Source organism: Annulohypoxylon truncatum (genome assembly GCF_022578515.1).
Source record: "Annulohypoxylon truncatum strain CBS 140777 unplaced genomic scaffold F4807scaffold_32, whole genome shotgun sequence".
Taxonomy (NCBI): Eukaryota; Fungi; Ascomycota; class Sordariomycetes; order Xylariales; family Hypoxylaceae; genus Annulohypoxylon; species Annulohypoxylon truncatum.
The window spans coordinates 372,988-393,063 of record NW_025953818.1 but is presented as its reverse complement, the minus strand read 5'-3'; the positions used below and the strand labels follow the sequence as shown (position 1 = coordinate 393,063).

The window sequence follows — 20,076 nt, the reverse complement described above, 5'->3', positions numbered from 1 at the left end:
GCCTGTGCAAGCCATCACAGCAGCATCAGTATCGTCGGGAAGAATGAATTATTCGCTCCTGGTCGATAATTCCAAGTTAGGGACTTGTGATGGTCGGTGGTCCACATCTTTTTCCGCATTCTTCTAGTGCCTGCGACCCTTCGCCTGAGCGACGAGACCCCTGGCTGGTCTAGGGTCCATGGGGATTCATCTCTTTGTGGAATTACGAACACCACCCACGGAGGGACGTAGCTCCATCCTTTGCTAGAACCCCTGTCCAACGCGCTCGACTTTTCTTGGGTCTTCGAATCCACCTGGATTCTTGATCCAGCGTCAGTGTTTTTTCACGAGACCGCTTTTGTTATTCTCAACTCCTGCAGATTGTCTTCGACGCAGTTTCAGACCTTTTGTCTCTTTTATTTCTTTCCGGAGCTTTGCTAAAAATATAGGCACCACGAACGGACTCCCCGAGTTGATCAAAATCCGCTTCTCGGTGGTTTTCGCATATAGGAAGAGATTTATGTAGGAGATTGTCACTGCCGACCTAGCATTCCCCTGCAACGCCACCAAATCGATCAATTCGGACCCGGGAGCGAAACATCACGATGGGGAATTTCGAGCCGCTTATGAGCTTCAATTTGCCAGAGCTTCTGGCTGTGGATTTGGAAGCGTCGAAGGAGGTTTTTAAATCGAGACAATTGACTGCTGGGGCCCCGGCGCCTACACTAGCCGACGATGGGAGCAAGAGACGATATTCATTACAGGACAGTTCGCTGAGCGCGGCCCCTTCATCCCTGTCATATCATCTAGATATGATGTCCAGGGCTAAGTCGTTACAAAATGCGCATGAGAAAGAAGCTCAATTTTTAACTATTCATCGCAAGTCGGAACAAAACAACAGCGATTCCGACACGACCAGCAGTGAATCATCCGGTGTCTTGATGCCACCGCCGTCGATTGGCACGCGGGACGCATCAATTGCCACAGCAGCCACATCAGTCACCTCGGAAAGGATGGAGTCGTCGAACCAATTAAAGCTTGTGATACAAGACAAGAAGCAAGCTGGCGAGAGTTGGATAGACTTTGACGCTGACGATGCAACTTCTCCGGATCGAAGGTACAGTAGCATGATCAATATCCCGCCACCTGCACATTATTTGCGACGTGATATGGACGAGTCAAGAAGTATGTCTCTTAACTCAGCTTTGCCGCGTCCCAAGTCGACTGCTATTCCTCCCACGTCACCTGCCAGCGTAAAATCTCTGGGTACGCCTGAGCAACAGACTTATGTCAAGAAGCCTCTGTCAAGTCCTACCTCAATTCCAACCCGACGCTCTTCTTTATTATACCGAAATTACCCGGTACTTCCACAGATTAATGTTTCACCGTCTCGACAAAGTTCACCACCTCGACCACCACCACCGACACATTCTGACGCTGGACCGGCAACCCCAGACATCAACATGTCGTCTTCAGCCCGGCCCCGAGCGTTCCGTAGCGAGGTGAATGTGAATGTGAGCGATGCTGCCGACGAGGCAGATGATAGAGTGGATTTCCCCTCAGATTTTACCATGGTAGCAAACGAAGGTGGGCGGGTTTCGCGTGCAGGAAGCACCCAGTATCCGGAAATCGCGCCGGCTGGAATCGATGTCGAATCTTGGTTGGAGTCTAGCGTTGACAACTTTCCTTATTATGCCCGAACCGGAGCCGACGGTGGACATGCTCCCTTACCGCTCCCACCAGAGGTTATCGATACGCTCCGAGTCTCGATAGCATGCTTCCCGGAAACGATGCTTCAGTGCTCTAGTCTTTCCATCGAGACTATACGTGGTCACTCCAGGAAGCTTAGATACAAGGACACGAGCCCTGCAAGCTTATATTCCGAAACAACTGTGTCGGCTGACACTTTGGAGCCAGCAAAACAGTCGAAGTGGAAGTGGCTGCCCTTGAAGAAACTCCCATCGTCTCCTACTCAGACGCCACCTAGTCCGCAACGAAGCGGCCTTGGGGAGAGCTTAGAATCGAGGTTTAGCCCAACCTGGCCTAGAAAGCCAGATTGGACGGCGATTCAGAACCTCTTCCCCACTTCGTCGGATTATCTCTGCGACGCTCTCTATGCTCATATAGTAGCATATAACTATATTACTTCATTATGTCCTCGGTCGGTACTTGCCAATCCAATATCGAGACCTAGCTCGAAGTCCTCGGCCATGTCGGATATGTCACTTGACCTCTCGATGGACCTCCGCACCTCTATCGATATGCGATCTTCTACCTCCGACGGCACCGCGATCCCGCTAAAGGCAGCAAGCTTACTCGGTCTGCAAGAAGATCCGAACGCACCGATTCCCGAACCCCCTTCGTCACGATGCAACACGCTTCGCAGTAAGAGGTCATTTTTCGTGCTACCTAAGTCCGCCTCATTCCACGAATCCATTAGACCTCCGACGGCAGCCGGTTTTGGCGGTCGCCGCCCAACGCCACCAGACCATAGCGAGCAGTTATTGAGGGATCTCCGGCTTGGTCTCGCCAGGTGCATCTCAAGGCTTGTCGCCACACTACGGATGTCTAATGGCGGCCCGTCTGCAGGTACTGATAGTGGGGGAAAGCCGAGACGTGAGGAAGATCCTGACTTTATGCGAGCACTATGTGAAATTGTACGCCTTTCCGAAGAAAGATACATGTTTTAGGATCAATTCACACTCGCGATACTATGAGATAGACGATCGGCTAGTTGCACCTGGACACAATACATTATGCAAAGGATAACGAGTTCTTTCGACAAGAAAAAATCACTTGTTTTTACGCACTCGGCTTTTAGGCATTATTTGTTCACCTTCTCCTAGGTCACACCGATATCTGGGAGTCTTTTGGCTCCAGCTCTACAAAAATTTCGCCACAGCCTATTTCTATGCAGTTTTTACTACGTTATTTACGATTGTCTCGAGCACTTATAACGGTGCCATGATTCGCCATATGCAGAAGCTCAACCGGCCGATTTTACAGCAACTTTATGTCTATCATAATGGATTTTCGATTCGTTCCCACTCTTGCCATCTAGTGTAGGAGATGACTAAAGAGTGGATGGGTTAAGAACCCCTTTTCGATACATGTTGAGCCGTACCCCGAGACGGACAAAAGCAGACGAGAATATTAATCCAGAACGTTGGAACGGCATTATGGAAGGCGTGTATGCAGCATGCTATGTTGACGGAAACATGTTTCAGGGGACGGACACACTCATAGATTTAGATACCTCTCTCATTGTACAAGGCGTATGGGGCGTATTAGGGGGGGGGATGAAAAAGTCGGTTCAGGCAATCGGAGTTAGCATATGCTGTGGACATTTTACTACATACATACCCCAAAAACCTGTCTTTCTCATAGGAGCTATCCCTGACACAGGGAACGTGGAGTCAGGGATATCATTGAGGGGTTTAAGGAGTTTTCCTCGTGTATCAAATCAATGATGATTACATAACATCCAAGTTCTGTTCCAGTGCATCGGTTATTTAGATTCTTTTTTTTTTTCCTGTATTGTCAGTCAGGTCATTATTCATTATAACGTGGTATTAAACATGAGTAGTATGCAAGGGTTGGGCAATGAGAACGAAATTGAATTTCTGTTTAAAAAAAAAATGAGCCTCTTCGTTTATTATTCGAACCTTGACCCCGGGCCTAACAATCTACGACATCGCTCCCGATTAGGCAAGGCCAGCTTGATACCAACGGCTCGTGACGGGGCTATAGCGAGGCGTATTATACATGGCTAGCGCCGTACCGGCATTCTGGACGAAGCCATTTCGGTATCAGAATGTCATGCACCGCGCTGAATCCAGTTAGCCGGGCCCTCCGGGGCGCGGGCCTAGGAGAAACAAAACGATAACTGCGTATGGATGGGGATTATAGCACGTCCTAGGGGGGGGGCTATAATAACAGGCATACACTACAAGCTTGAATTGATCTGTCGCAAATGACTGCTACGTATTAAATGGTACGCTGACATCCATCCATGATAGGTGGATCTTGCAGAGCTCCATGCAGTGCTGAAAGTCCCGGGCAGCCTTAGGTAATAGGACTCATTCGGCCGAGAAGCAGGTGATCGGCGCGAAGATAAAACATCCAAGGGGCCATGACAAAAAAAAAAGTATGTCATCAGGATCATATCCCACGCGACTAGTAGGGAATTCGGGACTTCTTTTCGTTGCTGCTGAAACGTGGTTGCGGGAACTACCGTTGCGTGGGATCCGTCGTACGCACACGAGCCGTCCCTAATTCCGCCGTTTAATTGCTGCGTAGCACGGAGAGGCACAAGACAACCGAGGGCAGGGTATCCTTATCTAGTGTTGGTACCTACCTGCCTACTGTAGCATCCATGGCAATGATGATATCTCAAATACCTACCTGCACTAGATAGGCACCTGGTAGGTATACTATATATATCTTCGTATACAGGTACAAACTATTACACCAATTAATAAAGCAAACCCAGCAAGTAATAACACCACATATAGACCACAATATCCAAAACCCGTACCCCGTGACACCGTGTCGCCGTGTAGCTACCGTGCGGGAATAGGTGGGACCTGCGGAACACGCCTCCCGAAATATAGAATACATACGCCGCAGCAATGCGCGTCTCGGCGTACAATGCCTAACACCCAATAGCATGAACGCCAAACCCACTCCACTTATCACTTAAATTCCATCGAGTCGTCAAAAGGATACCGGTCCCTCAGAATACCTCCGATCTGCCCCTTCTCAGCGAAATCGTCCATACCCGAAAGACCGCTCGACTCTCTCGTGCTGGTGGCCGGCCACGACATACTTCCGCCCCTACTATCGGTGTCCGTGGGATAAGGCAGCGTGCTATCTGATCTACGGGGCAAGTGGTCCACCGTCGGCGTAGCCAGGCGGCCGTGCATGCGGAATGTTTTAGCATGGGCGTTGCTAAGACCCAGTAGGCCAGCCGTCACGAGCAATAGAGCCATGAAGATAATAGACCCGACTTGCGTCATGTTGCCGCTGAAGGCGGCGACGCAATAGACAATCAACTTAGCGGCCGCTTCGAGGTAGCCGTCGAGATGTGTCTTCGCACGTAGCCACGACGTCGTGGTGACGGCTTGAAGATCCTCGGCCATACCACGGAGGCACACGGACCGTCCATGTCCCAGGTCAACGAGATACTCGGTCAGAAGCTTGCTGACGTCAGGTTTCGGCGGTGGGTTCTCGGGAGGTTTCGAGCGGCGCTTGATTACCCAAATGTTGAAGAGGCGGGAGACCATTAGAGCTAGGAGGGACGCCACACCCCACCATTCGCGGAGCAGGATCATAAATATGAAGGCTGTTATGGTCAACACAGGGCTTGCGAGATACAGCACGTGAGACAGCCAGCCCAGGTCGGCGCCTTGGTCTCTCCAGATGGTACCACGCTGGCCAGGGCTCCGCCGCCGTCTTCCGAAGTAATAGTTCCGCTCCGGCATCATACCGACGTCTACCGTGACCTTCCGTCCAGCCAACCCGACACGTTCGAGATACTGCTGCATGGCCGTATTCGTGATGTTATACGTGGATGTTTGACCCTCGTATAGTTCGACGGCGCTATAAGACTCGCTGTGGCCGTTCAGGGCATCCGCAGCCTGTTGATAGTGCAGGCCGGGAGCGAGCAGTAGCGCGTCGAGCCATGACGAGCCCCCCACAAGCTTAGTACGATTCGCAATGGTACCAAGATCTGCAAGCGCAAGAAGACCTGAGGCAGATAATTCGAAGTGCGGTATGGGATATTGAGACCAGTTCGGAAACGAGGCCCCACGCTTCAGTATTGTCTAGAGAAAATCGTCAATAAGTTTGTTCAAGTGAGTGCCAATTTGGAAGTCTTGGCGTACCTCCATCTCTCACTTTCCCAAACCACCTTAAGTGGCAAACACCCACCTAATATCGCCCTTGAACCGAGTTCAAAACCGGGCTCGCTTGGGGAAGATGGAAAACAAGCCCATAGAGAGTGAAAGAAATGATTTACCTAGTGCTACACTGTCTATGGTGTCAGGTAAGGAGCATCGAGAACTCGAGGAAACCAGAGACAAGCTCAAGCCTAAGATTAAATAGGACGGCATCATCAGCAACTACAAGCAGACCTTTCCCTTTTTATGAATCATAGCTCTCTGAAAGGGTTGCAATACGGCGCAAGGCTCTGGTTACCCCTCGCTGATCAGTAGGCTAGGCTGTCTCCAAAGCAACCATAAGCAGCCAGGCATGTGAAGGATCTGTGATAGATTGGCCAATGGCGTCGCAGAAGTCGGATCACGAGAGCCAACCATCGTGCGGCAGGGAGACGGATTTCCACCCCTCCCAGCTCTCCCGAGACAAATAGATAAATGCTATAGCTCCCCCTTCCGCAGCAGTTTGTGGTGATCAGGCTGACATATAGTTCTTGGCAGTTTGCTTTTCTTGGAGGAATGGGCGTCTAATTCGTTTATTTCGTTTATTTCGTGAAACGTGTTGGGGAAGTTTCCAAGGTTTTTTTGTCTTAACTCCGAGTGGACGGACAGCCTTAGTGCCTAGATCTTAAGTTGCATCCATGCTTGACTGACAGCTGACCTGTAGCTGCCATATAGCTCCGGTAGCTCTTGTAGCTCTTTGTAGCTGCCGAAATTCAGCACCTAATTTTTAAGGTTCAACCACCCTACGAACTTCCTATGCCTTCTATTTTAAGGTTGGCCCAATTGAAACTCCGGGTTCCTCCCTGTTAGGTAAAGTTATGCATTATCGGAGCAAAACGGCCCGGATAAAGAACGCCTTATGGTATCGATAAAAGCTCCCAATCCGATAAGTGCGTCGATCCCAGGTCCCCATCCTCTCATTACCTTGATAAACTACCCGGCTCTCTTCTCCCTATCATCAATTAGCATCACTTCGAGGCTGTAGAACCGCCACATGATCACATGAGTAGATATTATTTAACATGACTTGATCAGGATGGCGCCTTCGCAACAAGAGCCGGCCTACACGGTCTTTGTCCGACTCCCATTTCCAAGGGGTGATTTCGTTGATCCGCCGTCTGTACGTAATTCAATTGGTCCTATCTTGGCTCGTCTTACTGCCAAGTTCTAAGAGCTAACTATCACGATAATAGGCGAATTGGGACTCGACTAAAGATGAAGAGCTTTGGAACATCATCTCTCGTCCCTCTAAGACAGAGATAGACTGTAAGTTGAATTATCGCACCTTTGTAGCTACCTAGTACTAGACTGCTACACTTTCCAATAGTTAGCTAATACCGAGATATTAGGGAATGGAATGTGGGTACTAATTCTTATCCCCCCAAATATCGAGTCTTGGCCAATTCATATCACGTAGCGCGAACGACTTCGGTGTCACCGCGGATTTCCTATTCCAACAGATCGCATGGCTTACTGAGCGCCATACGTCCCAAATCCGGGCGCAGATGCGCAAGGCTGCGGCTCTTGCGAAGGGTTCGTTGGCGCCGTCGCCCCAGCCAGGCCCCGAGGGTCCATTTTCAGCAGAGCCCATGCGACGCACCGGATCCGCTGAGAGACCAGGGCGAGCGCCGTCACAGTTATCGATCCGGAAGGAGTCTCCACTGCCTAGGAACGATGGAAGCGTACCCGGCACGCCGGTGAGGAGCACGCCGCGGCCCACCGCAACGCGCACGTCCTCAGCGAACACGGCCGTTTATACGACACGTAATCTAGGAGGCAACAGCAAACCTCAGATAACATCCCGGGGCAACGATACGCAGCGACAACGTCTGTCATCTCTTCCCATCGCAACCTCCGCCGACGACAACGAACAGGAACCCGAGCCGCCGTCCCCAGAGCCGACCGAGTCAAGCGACTCGGAATCGTCATCTTCGAGCCCGGCGCAATCTCGAATCATCCGACGGCCTCCGCGTTTCCAGGGCAACAACGATGCTGCGTCCGATGCCGACGAGGACACCGAGCCCGCCTTCCTACCCTACAACCCGCCGTCGTCGGCCGGGGGCTCGAGCGGGCACGACCTCAGCGCCACATTGCGCGGCAACCTCCCGAGGGACTACGCCAAGCGTCACCCGAAAGGACCTTCTGGAAGATCGGGGCGAATCCATCAATCTCAAACCTCCGATTCATCAACAGGTTCGGCCGCACGGCCCTCGGACCCGAACCGGGCCAGCGGTGGCCCGCTCTCACCTAGGAGGACTATGGAGCTTTCTAACCAAAGCCCCGGCGGCAAGGGCAAGGGGCAGTCACGCGACAGTGATGGGACGCCTAGCATGAGCAGTAGTTACAGTGACCTGGACGGTACATCACCTACCTCTCCTTTCTCCACCCAACCCGGCCCCGACCCAAACCCAAACCCCATCCCTTCTCTCCTAAGGGAGGGGTTGCTAACGGGATACAGACACATCCGTGACGCGATCCGCTATGGAGGAGGAGCTGGCGAGCATGGCCGACGGTACGATGGCGAGCCTCAGAGGGACTCTTGGTGGAACCATTGGTGGGACTATTAACCTGTGGAGGAATAGCAGATACCTTCCCGGGAAGCAGAATCACTGATCAATGAAGCATATGGGATGGGGTAGATTTTTCGCTTTAGCAAGTTGTGCTTTCTTTTCGCGCGCTGTTTTACTCCTTTTTTTTCAAGATTTACGAGAACTTACCTACTTGATCTACTCGGGCGAATCGGTCACGAAACTTGTATGAGGACCTCCATGGATAGGCTGGGCGGCATCTGCGGCGTTTAGGTGCTTGGGGTGCTTGGTTAGGTATCTAGGCAGATAGGCAGGCACATATGCAAGAAAGTAAACAAGTTGTTCGCGTAGGCAGCTGCTGGGTTTGTGTAGGCTATGGATATCTATCTAGGTTTACATGATTGAACTGATTTCCTTCTTGTCCTGTAAGCTGAAGCGCTGTTTAATGCGCTCAAATATTGGATGGCCTTAGTTTTCGTCGGACTGTCTGTATCTCTTTTTCAAGCACAGCAATACCTGTGGCTCGGCTATGGGACTAGGTTAATCGCTCCCTAAGAGTTCCGTCGCTCCCAAATATGATTGCGCTCACGACCGGCACGCTCATAAATCTGGCTCCGAGAAATCAAAGGCGGCCGACTCCTGACACCACTACCTGTAGCCCTGAGGTGTTTCGGGCGCAGGACTTACGTCCCGTGTCATGTTTCTGTAATTCTCCAGCTCAGGGTCGGATGGGGAATCAGTCAATCTCCCCAGATTGCCGCTGAAACTTGGCCGGCCTATGAAAGGTATGCTTGATTAGAGTCCTAACGCGGCGGGTCCGGATAAGATTGGGATGTGTTGGACCTCTTTGTGTCTGGTGTACGCCGCCGCAGAAGACCAGAAGACAGATCGGGTGGCATTGTCGTTTGCAAGACTGCCGGCTGAATCGTCTTCGTAGGCCCCAGCACAGCAACGCTGCGGGACCATTGTAGCACTCGTCAACAGTACGTGGCTCTTGGTGATCCTGAAGGTTGAGAAATGACCTAAGGACCGCATTGAAGCCTGAAGATCGCGTGAAGAAGCGATGTGGTGCTTCTTCCACATGCGACCAGTAGAACATCTTGAAGTACAGAAGGAAAAGAAACGAATTCTTGGTAGTGGTGATTGTATATATACGATGAGGTAATAGGTCTGTAGTAGCTAAGAGCTGATATGTGATGACAGGGCCGCGCCTTTCATCGAAGCTTCTTCGGGGACTTGTGTTATGAGGACGAACTTCCTCCCACTCCTGATCCGACTCCACCTCATTCGCAGCTTCAGGTTCTGCTGTATTTTTCGATGGTATTGCCATCTTCAGGTTTACTTTCATCGTACCAACGTAAGGTCCCGCCTACCCTTCAGGGATAACCACCTCGTTCGGCGTATTCCGCCTTGACGCCACGTGTAGGTCCTTACCTTCCCAAAAGGTATTATCTAGCGGCGTATCGCTTTAGAGTGTCTAAATCCTTCAACTATAATAAAATATCCATCATAGCAGACTTTTGACTGCCCCCCGAAAAACGGAAACAGTGTTTACGGTTGGATTCGTTGGACTGCACCACACCACATGACTTGCCGCGTTCTTCCTTCTCCACTAGCGCTGTCTTCACCATGAACGCGACTCTGAGGCTCGATGTCGGGTGTGTGGTACCGCGGTTGGGTTTGGTTGGAGTGTTTTCCCGGATCGTACGAACGAAACCATAGTTGCTAGAGCGGACCATTCAAGTCATGAGATATTTGGTCGTATTCTCCAAGAGAATACTACTACTTCATGATAGTACTTGAACCAACGAGCGGAAACGCAGGCCTGTCTCGTAGTCTCCATCTTTCAGCACTCTTGTAATGTACGTCAAAATCTTGCGAGCTCTCCTCTGGAACACCGGACTAAAAGTCTCTGATGCAAGAGGAACCGGAGTGGCGTGCGACAGATCTTCCGGTTCCTTCACCACTTATATCCTCCTCGACCACAAATTCCGTCCCAAACACTGTTGTGTTCGGCGTCTTGAGCAATGCCGACACAGCTCATTGGGAATATCCAAGTGTCCTGTGACATGGATTTATATTCGAAAGAAGCGAAACCACGACGTCATGATGCTAATGATTCGTTTTATACAAACTCCCACCGAGGGTAGTAGAGCTCCGACAGCCCCTGAGGCTATGAGCTCACGTTATCAATGGTGATTCAACATGGTATAATAGGAGACGGGGCTGTTCCTCTACCTACGTAGGGCAAGCAGACGAAGATCATCGAGAATGTCCATGATACTGTAAATTAGGAAGTTTCTTGGGCTGGTACTGAAGGACACCTTTCATCGCTAATAGTACTCCTCTGGGATGCCACGAGACGCTTTGATCTATGCTGCTCGTTTCCCGGAGATCATCACATTCTTAACTCAGTCCACTATGATTTACACACCACGTTTGCAAATGTACTGTCGAATAGTCGCTTGGGCGTAGGAAAACACCAATTGAGAAAAAGATACTTGTTGAGGTAAGTGTTTTTATATATATTTACCCGACGCAGGTATAATATAATGAGATTTCCTGCGAATACTAGAAAGTATATAACATGGAAGGGGGAAGTGCACATGAATTAAATATACCTACTGTACTCAGATTACACATCATCTAGCAAGCAACTTTTGGTCATAAAGCTCCTTAGGGGAAATCCATACTAAATCATGACAGCGTGACTTAATAGTAGGTGATTCATATACACTCCATCAGTTAGAAAGCACGGCTCATTAAGTTTGGCAAAAAGGGGGTATCCTCTGATGCATACACAGAGAACGGTTAATCTTACTGATGTTACCTCCAGATGTATCCCCCTTTTAGCCCACCTAGCTGTACGGGGTTATGATGATGAGATTTGTTTGCTTCTATCTAGTTTCTCTTGGCATTGACCGTATGAAATCTTCAAGACACTGTTACATAGCAAGCATACTAGATGCCATCATGGTGCTGTCAGTATAGCAATAAGATGCGAGGCCGTACGAAGAGGACTAGTAACGATTACCTGCGCCATGTTCAGCATGGAAACCGCGCTGCCAGAACTGGTTCTTCTCAGGATACTTAGTAAACTAGTAAATCAGAGATCACTGATCATTCACAACTGGAATTATAGACCACGGCGTAAGACGATATGACGTTAGTGAAGTTGCGGTCGTATCAGTTTCATTAACTCGCAGCAATGACAGCAAGAAAGATCCCTCCACCAAATCAGCTCGTATTCCTCCCCTTCAGATATTTTGAGTTTGATCATTTTAGACCCTTTGAATAGGGGCTAAATGTAGAACTCTCGAGTCATTCCCGTTGGAAAAGCAGTTGCAGAAAATAGTGATGCTTAGATGCCTAATCTCCGTGATCGGGCGATTAGACGGATGGCCAGTCTGCTCCAGCAGATTATTGGAACATGCTTATCGCATAGAAGCATGGTCTCCATCCCAAGATGGTAAGGTCAGAGAAACGGAGATAGAAAACTTCGCCTTCTCCACGTTACTACTCTTGGGGCTTTGGAAAAATGGTGATCAGATCGATTCTTGGCGCGATGAATGCTTAGAACCGATTTGCTATCTCGTGTTCCTCGACTGAGACGATGGCCGAGTAGTTAGTGAATGAAATAAAGCAAGATCATGATGAGACATCAGATAAAGAAAGCAATGTGTTACTTACCATGATCGTGATCACCGCCACGGCGAACAGTGCCCCAATAGCTCCACTTGTTGGCGGAGCGGTCAGCGGGGATAGGCGTAGGTTGCTCGATAGAAGACTTGTCATCATTCTTGATGGTACTGGCATGGTCATCCTTGGGAGGAGGAATGGGCTCGTTCGACTCGCGGCGCGCACGAACAGCGCCAGGTGAAGGGAGTTCCTCGTAAGGACCAGCTGCAGGTACGGAGGATGCAGCATCGGTGATCTTAGCATCTCGGTTCTTACGGGATCGCCAGACGAAGAGACCAACTACGGTGATGATAACCAAGACAACAACGCCGACGATGACTCCGATCTCCAGACCAGTGGGGGAGAAGTGCTTGTCGCCATTACCTAGGACGGCAGGGCTAGCGCCGCCATCGAGCGGCGCGCCCGCATCGTAGTGGTCATCGGGGTTGTTGTCGGGAAGAGGCGCCATCGTGCCGAGATTGGAATGATTGAGAGCGATGATAATAGTGAAGAGATGTGATGGCACGCTGACCAGATTATTAGTCAACCGATCTCAGGATCACGAAAATGGATCTTGTTTGACGTGATGAACTTCGAAAAACTCGTTTGAGCCGAGAAAACGACGGTGATGTTTGGTTAAAGGGGAGCGATGATAGGGTAGATGACGAGAACCAAGAGAAATTGTGCGCCGGTTTTCCTTGGACGCGCGAGATTGATTCGCCGAAGGAATAAAGATTTGAGCGACACAAAGTCTGTGGGAAAAGATTTTTGGAAGTTGAAGTTGGTAAGTTTAGATCCAGATCGTGGGTGCCTGTGTAGATACAGGTGTACCGGTCGTGTTGGAGGTACACCTGTAGAACTAGTAGGTACATATGTAGAAGGGTAGGAGTGATGTGTGTATGAGATGGAAGGGACAAGGGGGAGAATCATCAACTACAAGCTAGGCACATGAATGTCAATCTTGTTAAGAGGTGAGTAGGTGTATGTTAGATACCCCTAACTTATATACAAACGAGATATAAGGGTAGGCACGAGATAGGCACCTACCATCTAGGTAGTGAATTTAGTGACAATCTTATAGTGAGAAGTAAAAATCTAGAGAAGTCTTTCGTACACCCCCTTTCTCCAGATGGAACAAAACTTCACATCATTTCGTCTCATTCACCTATAACTTACATGAACATCCCATTTCCCTTGCTGCAAGGCGACCTAATGGATCCATCCATATAAGCAGCGATTAGATTGATAATCTTCTAGATCACATTGATATCGTAATTTCATTGGTCGTTTTCATTAAAACCTGCCCAGATCGGGAAACCTCTTTTCAGCCAATAATCTTGGGACCAGACTAAAACACCGTATCCAAGTGACGTACAAAGTGCGCGGCTTCGTGCGTCGGCAATGTGCCTACCCGTCCGAAGCACCTAGGTACCCAACGGCTACTATTGATCAGATCAAGTCTGCTAACCCTAGCAAAATAACAGGTTTGTCGGTAGATGGGGTGGGTAACCGGCATTTTCTGGGTCTGGTTTGGCCTCGACTCCAGCTGTAGTACCTGTGTAAGGTATAAATGGGGGTTGTCCTCATCACCAAAAGTTTCTGTGTATCCTTCATATTTTTCCACTTTCTCTATTCTATCCAAAGGCAGAGTACATATCTGGATAGTCATACCCGCCGTTCTTCCTTTTCAATCTCTCCGAATACTTGAAATCCTACCTCAAACTTCCCCTTGCACTCCTGGTGCGGTCTGTTTGCCAATGTCTCAGACACTTTCAATACGACGAGCTAATTATATCTATCCAGGTACGTCACCGTGACCAACTCGGGGAATCACCAAAATAGGGAGCGAGTCTCGGGAGTTTAAGGTGAGGACTGATGACGAAGGAAATTTGGCTCACTTGTCTACCTAGGTAATTGATACCCATTCATAAAACTTCCTATCGAGCTTCCGTATGACTAAATCACTTTCATATGCAAACGGCAGCGTCATCAAAGATGCCAAACGCCTATACCTACTGCTTAAGAGTGGTAACACAGTCTGTTTCAGCAACCGAATAATGCTGGATCTTTCCCTTGGACTCCTCGAACGATTGCGCACTTGGGTTTCTCCCGAAGATAGTAACTCACAACCCTTACTATAGGGATTTCCAATAGCTTTCCAAAGCTTCTATTGTTCGGGCCGAGTCTATTACCTCCTTTAGCCTAAGTACGTACCTTACATCTCATTGTGTTCGTGTTCATGATGGTCTCTTGGTAACGGTAACCATGGGATATCCTGCCGGATTGCCATCTTCGGATCTCGCCACAACTAGCGAAATTACACACCACGGAGTGATCGGGCGGGTGTTTCGGCAAGAGGGAACCAAGAGTTCCTAATCCAGCACTGTTTAGACATTTCCCAAGATGTTCAACATCTGTAAGTTGGGTGCGGAATGTTGGGTTCCAATGTGTTCGCCCCCCGGCGTCTATGCTAGAATAGAACATGGACATCTCATGTACGATGCTTATATATAGAAAGAGAGCCATAGACCTTTAATCCTAATCTCTTTTGAGTGATTCTACATATTAGGTATATTTACCTCGTCGAATGGTATACAGAAGGAAGGCGTAGTACCGTGAGAGGTGAATAGCGTAGGTAGGTAGGATTCAATGACGATAGAACATCCCAAAAACAGGGGTGGTTTCCACTTTTTTACACCAAATTCAGAACTTCCCCTTTAAACGTCTTCGACTTCGCGCGCCTCCGTGGCCCTCAACAGCCCCAGACTCGAAAGCTTTTATAGAAATACCGTTAGTCACCAGACGAAACTCACATTGCACCAAATCTTTTTAATTTCTTCTGAAACCCCTTTTTCGCTTGTCTCGGGCCATTATCCGAGACTGACATAAAGCTGCTTCTCTCTCCAACTGCTGTCTCCCACCCTCGGGTACACTTGCTGAGAACAATGCGTACCTATCAAGAGACGGATATAGGTATGGATAAACAGGATCGCGCTTCTATTGCGTCGCGTCGAAGATGATTCTATGCCCGCAGTTTTCCTTGCGAATCTTACGTTTGAAAGCGAATTTATCTACAGAGACAGCTAGCTATCTCGTATGCTCGAATAAGGAACTAGTATTGTTAAGTAATCGACACCATACAGACATGCGAAAGGAGAAAAGCGAACCTGATTGAAGTCATTTTCGCTTTTGCCGAAGCGATTCACGTAAAGATTAGGTAGGTCTCCTCCTGCCGGTATACGTGAAGCCAATCGGCCTGGTCTCGAAAGCAAGCTGGGTTCCGTAGCGACTACGCGACGACCTATCGGTATAGATGAGTACATCTGAGTACCAATGCATGCTTTCAGTCCTCCGAATAGTAAAAATCTGTATATACGTCAGCTAAACCAGCCTTAACAGAAACGAATTACCGTCTCAAGCCTATAAAACAAGCACATATCCATTTCAACCACAGCGCACGAACTAGAGGGGCAATTAGTACGAGTAGGCAGTTAAGAAGCAGCAGAATGTGCCAGGTAGATAAACGTGGTATCTCATGGTTCCCTAAAGGACAGTTGGATCCATTCCCTTCCATTCCAATGCTTATCCATAGACCTTTATAATCAGAATGATGTGGACTCCCACTCCCTTGCAAAAATGTCCATTGTGTCTTCAATATCAAATGCCCAAACCCATCCGCGCAAAACGCCGCCTTTGAATGCTTAGCCCATTCCTTTTCTGGTATCCTCATGTGCGATCGAACGAAGTCTCATTATTTACTGCCTCTGCTTTCTAAGCACCGAGGCTCTTCGCGCGATCGAGTTCGTCGAGGATCGGCGATTCGGTGCTGCCGCCGTGTCTGTTACGGGGGAGAATGCGCCCGGCGGAGCTGACGCGCGATTACGGTTCGGGCTTCGTTGGCTTGGCTCCTGAACGCTCGAACGCTTCTGTAATCTACCACCCGCGTAGACGGCCGGGATCTTCTCGCCGGTGTCGGTACTCGAACTTCGATCCATCACAACCCCCTTCCCCTTCTCTTCATTCGTCGGCTTCTTCTTGCCTACGGCTAGAAGAGCCAATCCGGATGCCCCAGAGGCGGTCGAGCGGGCGCTAGCCCAGTTATCGGCTACCGACTTCGTCTCGTCCATCATCATGAAGACTATTCCAGACAGGAGGCCGAAGAGAATGATAATAGTGCATATGGCTGCGCCTGCTCGGTCGCCCGAAGTTGTCGGCCCATATAATCTTCCAGAGGGATCCACCCGTCCGTCATCCGAACCTCCTGCCGAAGGATTACCAGCACTAGTTCCACCGGTGCCGTTGGTGACGGGCGCTTCAGCTTGTTGGATCATGTTGGCAAGTACCACCTCCAAGGCTGCCATCTGCTGTCCAACGCCAGTCGTTCCATCCCACTGTCCGCTGTTATTCGCCCATTTCAAACCACACATGCGGTGATTATCGCCACCTGTGCATTGCTTCGCTGCAGCTATGGCAGAATTCGATAGGAGCGTCTTGATTCGGTCAAACGTCCACGGTGCCCACTTCGTCGTCGCTGCCATCCATCGACTCAGATATGCCTTAAACGATAACTCATCCGTATCGCACAGGTTAACGGGCTCGCAGGCAATCTCGATCATAATCCTATCCGCGGTGTCATTTCCGTAGAAGAAAATTTGCTCAGTACTGTTCAAGATTCCGTCGACCCGTTCACTCCACATTTCGACATCGCTCGACTGCTTCGTAGTAGTGTTAGAGTATGCCACCATAGCAGCAGTTCCAAGGAGGAATGCGCCGACGTTGTACGAAAATTCGTAGGGTGTGATAGTAGTGCAATTATCCTCGATATGGCCTCCGTCGTAAATCCTGTAATTACTGTCGATGAACTTCACACCAACCATCCAATCCCATGTTTTAGTGGCCCAGTCGGCGTAGGTACTGTTTCCAGTGTAGAGCGCTAGTCGCGCGGCAATGTTGAAGAAGCAGGCTTGTGAGATGGAATTCTTGTAGTCGAAGCCGTTGTTCCACGTGAAGATCTGCCAACGCAGTCCGCCATTGCAGTGATCCGGATCCCAACGAGCAGCTTGGGTGTTGAAGACGGCTTGGGCCAGTGCCAGCCATCCCGGTTGACCTGACGGGGGATTCGGGAACTTGTACTCGGCCGCGGACATCACGGCCATTCCCCAAAAGCCTTGATCATCATTACCTTCAGTTAGTGTCTGGTTAGGCGGCATGTAGTCATTGTACGGGCCAACTTGGTGAAGTAGACCTTGCGATGCAATGTCGTTGTAAGCTGTGTCTCCAGTGTAATACCAGTAATCAACAAATGCGCCCATCAATGCGCCACCCTCCCACCCTAAGGCAGTGGATTAGTATCTATTGAGTTTTTGAGCTCTAAAGCGCGGCAATAATACTCACAATAGTACGGTTGTGGGAGAAGACCAGGGGTTTGACCAGGTTCGTTGCCATTGTAGAGCGACGCCAGATCCTGCGCCATTTGCTTCGAGACATCTTTGATAGAATCTTCAAAAATAGTCAATAACGCGAATCCAGGCGAATAATAATAATATGGATGAATTCGGACTAACCTGTTGACTGTACATCAAGGTCGTATGTTGCGACTAGAGTGCTGGCGATCAAAACCGAAGCTGCCGTAAATACGGCATTCGGCCAAGAATACCACATCCTCGATGACTTTTAAGGTCAAATGGAGACCAGGTAAACGAAGGAAGTCAAGTCGAACATGGAGATTCCAAGATAGAAAAAAAAAATCCGCAGACCCAATTAAAGGTGTAACATTGCAATTAAGCAAAAAAGAGGTTACCAACTGACAGGTTGGGCGTAGGGTATTTGGTGGTACCTAGACACACGAGAAAGTCGTGTGATGATGTTGGTATTTCGTCTGAGTTGTGTCGGTTGGACGAGTTGAATAACGACAGAGAATCCACGAAAAAGCGCAGAGGAATGATGACAAAGGATGATGTCGACTCAGACTAATTAAGACAGAGATACAAGAGATACCCAGCCTCACCAATTACATACGTGATAAGGCAAGTATCTACATATGTAGAAAGGGAAGAGCATTCGATTTGTCCTAATGAGGAAACTACATTCCTGTTGAATGCTCCTAAGTCGCTCCTAATGCTGCATATCCTTCGTTGAACCCACTAATTGCGGGAGTACATAATACGTACGAAAATAAGCAGTAATCAATGTAAATACGAGGAATGCCCCGCGAAAAATCTTCAATTGGACTCAATTAGACAAGGGTTATAAGCTGAATCGTTCGACCTTGCCGATATTTATTGATTTGAATGCGGCAGGAGTTACCCATGTGGTAGAGGAGGTAGGAAGCTGGAGCTAATAGAGAAAGAACGAAAGACGATAGGAAAATAGTTGAGAGGCGCTTACCGTTAGCCTTATGAGCCGTCTCTTTGTCGGTGCATTTCTATACGAAAGTTGCTACTCATTTGTTTCCTAACAGATCGGAAGCTTCAACCAGCTAAAAGAGCTGAAAGCGCCAAAGTTGTGGACCGGCCTTCTCGGGTTTGAAGCCCCAGAAGCTCTCGGCCACTACCGTGGACACTAATGCGACTGCTACGTTGTATGTCGTAATGGTGTTACTTATTCAAACATTAAAACTGTTTGGATTTGGCCTAGTTGATTGGTAGCCGTCTTCTGTCATCTTTGAAGCTCTCTGCAGCTCTTTGCAGCTGAACCAAAGGATGTCAGGCTTCAGGGTGCCGAATAGCCAATGGTCCTGTCAGCTCGGCGATATCTCTCGCGGATGTGCAGATGTGAAAGGCTATTGAAAGAAGCGACAGAAGCGAAGGCGGGGAAACATCGATAACAGAAAAAAAGATAATAATTAACGTGATCTGCGTGATCCAATCTCTAACTATACGAGAAATACAACATGAAATAGAACGAAATGTATGCACTATCCCGTTCTGCACATAGCATATCGAATAGCAATATACTATGTAGGACTAGTTAGTAGTGGACCTGTCTAGAACGACGGTAGCGAGACCCCAGATTCAATTAAGTACCTCACTTAAAGGAATCACTTGAATGCCAAGCTTCACGGAGATTGGCCTGTTTCGCTGTGTCCGATGGAACTCTATTCACATTATTGTTAGAGAATCTCATGTTTGCGATCGTGATTGCGATTATGATTGCGGATGTAAAACCACAAACACATCAAGTGATGGATGATTGCTGTTCCTGTATGACGTCGCTGTTCATTTTTCGATTTAAATCCGAAGAGACGGTCGATCTCGATGAACATGCTGGCATTGATGTAAGGCTTACGCCATTATAGTGGGCTCCCAACACTCCATCGGTTTGAAATCCAGAGAGCCGCAAGGACAATCAGCCGAATGGATTGACTCTGCAAAATACGTTAGGGGTTAAGTTGCCGTAAGCCTATTGTCATTGGCCTGTATGGATTTGATGTGATGACAGTTCTCTTTGTAGGGCAATGTGCCCATTCAGACAGTGAAGAAGTCAATGCCAATATCAAATCGATTAGGACTGGCAGATTGGCTGCTGAAGAGTGTGGTTTGTTGCTATCCGAAGTTGCTGTCGAAGAAATTCCAATTGAAAAGCAATATCGCAAATTTGTGCTACTGTGTAGTATTGATCTCCTACCAAGTCTAAGTTTCGAGGTGCTGGTTGTGATGTTGGAGAAGGTTGTGCTGTCCCTTGCTTATGTCCTTGGGGAAATTTGCATCTTTAAGACCCTTGAACTTTGATGTTAATATGTTACATAGTAGTGGCTCACTTCCAGTCGAATCTAGCCGGATTTATTTATATCTTGACGAGAAACGCGTTGACTGGTTGGGCTTTTACCTAATAGACTTCAATTGCTGACGTCAGGCTCTTCCAATCGAACATAGAGACAGACATAAGGACAAGCTGGAATCGTCTAGCGTTTAGGTGTTCGGGGGGCAGAGGCAAAGGACTTTTGCAGCGTT

At 48.8% G+C, this 20,076-nt stretch overlaps 5 protein-coding genes across 5 annotated transcripts; 2 read left to right on the top strand and 3 right to left on the bottom strand.

Moving 5' to 3' along the window:
* The first annotated feature begins 327 nt into the window (after nucleotides 1-327).
* Nucleotides 328-2,879, top strand: F4807DRAFT_222366 (uncharacterized protein). Its single transcript, XM_047994076.1, has one exon. It carries the CDS (start codon nucleotides 585-587, stop codon nucleotides 2,667-2,669), a length of 2,085 nt encoding a protein of 694 aa, XP_047851275.1. The 5' UTR covers nucleotides 328-584; the 3' UTR covers nucleotides 2,670-2,879.
* Nucleotides 2,880-4,673: 1,794 nt separating this feature from the next.
* On the bottom strand, nucleotides 4,674-5,870 carry F4807DRAFT_453289 (uncharacterized protein; the record flags this gene model as incomplete). The annotated part of the gene is made up of 2 exons (XM_048000437.1): nucleotides 4,674-5,804; nucleotides 5,865-5,870. 2 exons carry the CDS (start codon nucleotides 5,868-5,870, stop codon nucleotides 4,674-4,676), a joined length of 1,137 nt encoding a protein of 378 aa, XP_047851274.1.
* A 655-nt stretch (nucleotides 5,871-6,525) lies between these two features.
* On the top strand, nucleotides 6,526-8,857 carry F4807DRAFT_222297 (uncharacterized protein). The gene is made up of 5 exons (XM_047994075.1): nucleotides 6,526-7,038; nucleotides 7,112-7,184; nucleotides 7,268-7,277; nucleotides 7,336-8,276; nucleotides 8,377-8,857. Exons 1-5 carry the CDS (start codon nucleotides 6,955-6,957, stop codon nucleotides 8,529-8,531), a joined length of 1,263 nt encoding a protein of 420 aa, XP_047851273.1. The 5' UTR covers nucleotides 6,526-6,954; the 3' UTR covers nucleotides 8,532-8,857.
* A 3,162-nt stretch (nucleotides 8,858-12,019) lies between these two features.
* Nucleotides 12,020-12,593, bottom strand: F4807DRAFT_469972 (uncharacterized protein; the record flags this gene model as incomplete). The annotated part of the gene is made up of 2 exons (XM_048002774.1): nucleotides 12,020-12,051; nucleotides 12,137-12,593. 2 exons carry the CDS (start codon nucleotides 12,591-12,593, stop codon nucleotides 12,020-12,022), a joined length of 489 nt encoding a protein of 162 aa, XP_047851272.1.
* A 3,286-nt stretch (nucleotides 12,594-15,879) lies between these two features.
* Nucleotides 15,880-17,785, bottom strand: F4807DRAFT_453288 (glycoside hydrolase family 76 protein; the record flags this gene model as incomplete). The annotated part of the gene is made up of 3 exons (XM_048000436.1): nucleotides 15,880-17,456; nucleotides 17,519-17,623; nucleotides 17,689-17,785. The coding sequence occupies 3 exons, from the start codon at nucleotides 17,783-17,785 to the stop codon at nucleotides 15,880-15,882; spliced, it is 1,779 nt and encodes a 592-aa protein (XP_047851271.1).
* Nucleotides 17,786-20,076: the final 2,291 nt, after the last annotated feature.

Coding starts and splice junctions, on each gene's coding strand:
- F4807DRAFT_222366 (XM_047994076.1), top strand. CDS start 585: ATGGGGAATTTCGAGCCGCTTATGAGCTTCAATTTGCCAGAGCTTCTG.
- F4807DRAFT_222297 (XM_047994075.1), top strand. CDS start 6,955: ATGGCGCCTTCGCAACAAGAGCCGGCCTACACGGTCTTTGTCCGACTC. Junction 7,039..7,111: donor ATTTCGTTGATCCGCCGTCT/GTACGTAATTCA, acceptor TCACGATAATAG/GCGAATTGGGACTCGACTAA. Junction 8,277..8,376: donor TAGTTACAGTGACCTGGACG/GTACATCACCTA, acceptor AACGGGATACAG/ACACATCCGTGACGCGATCC.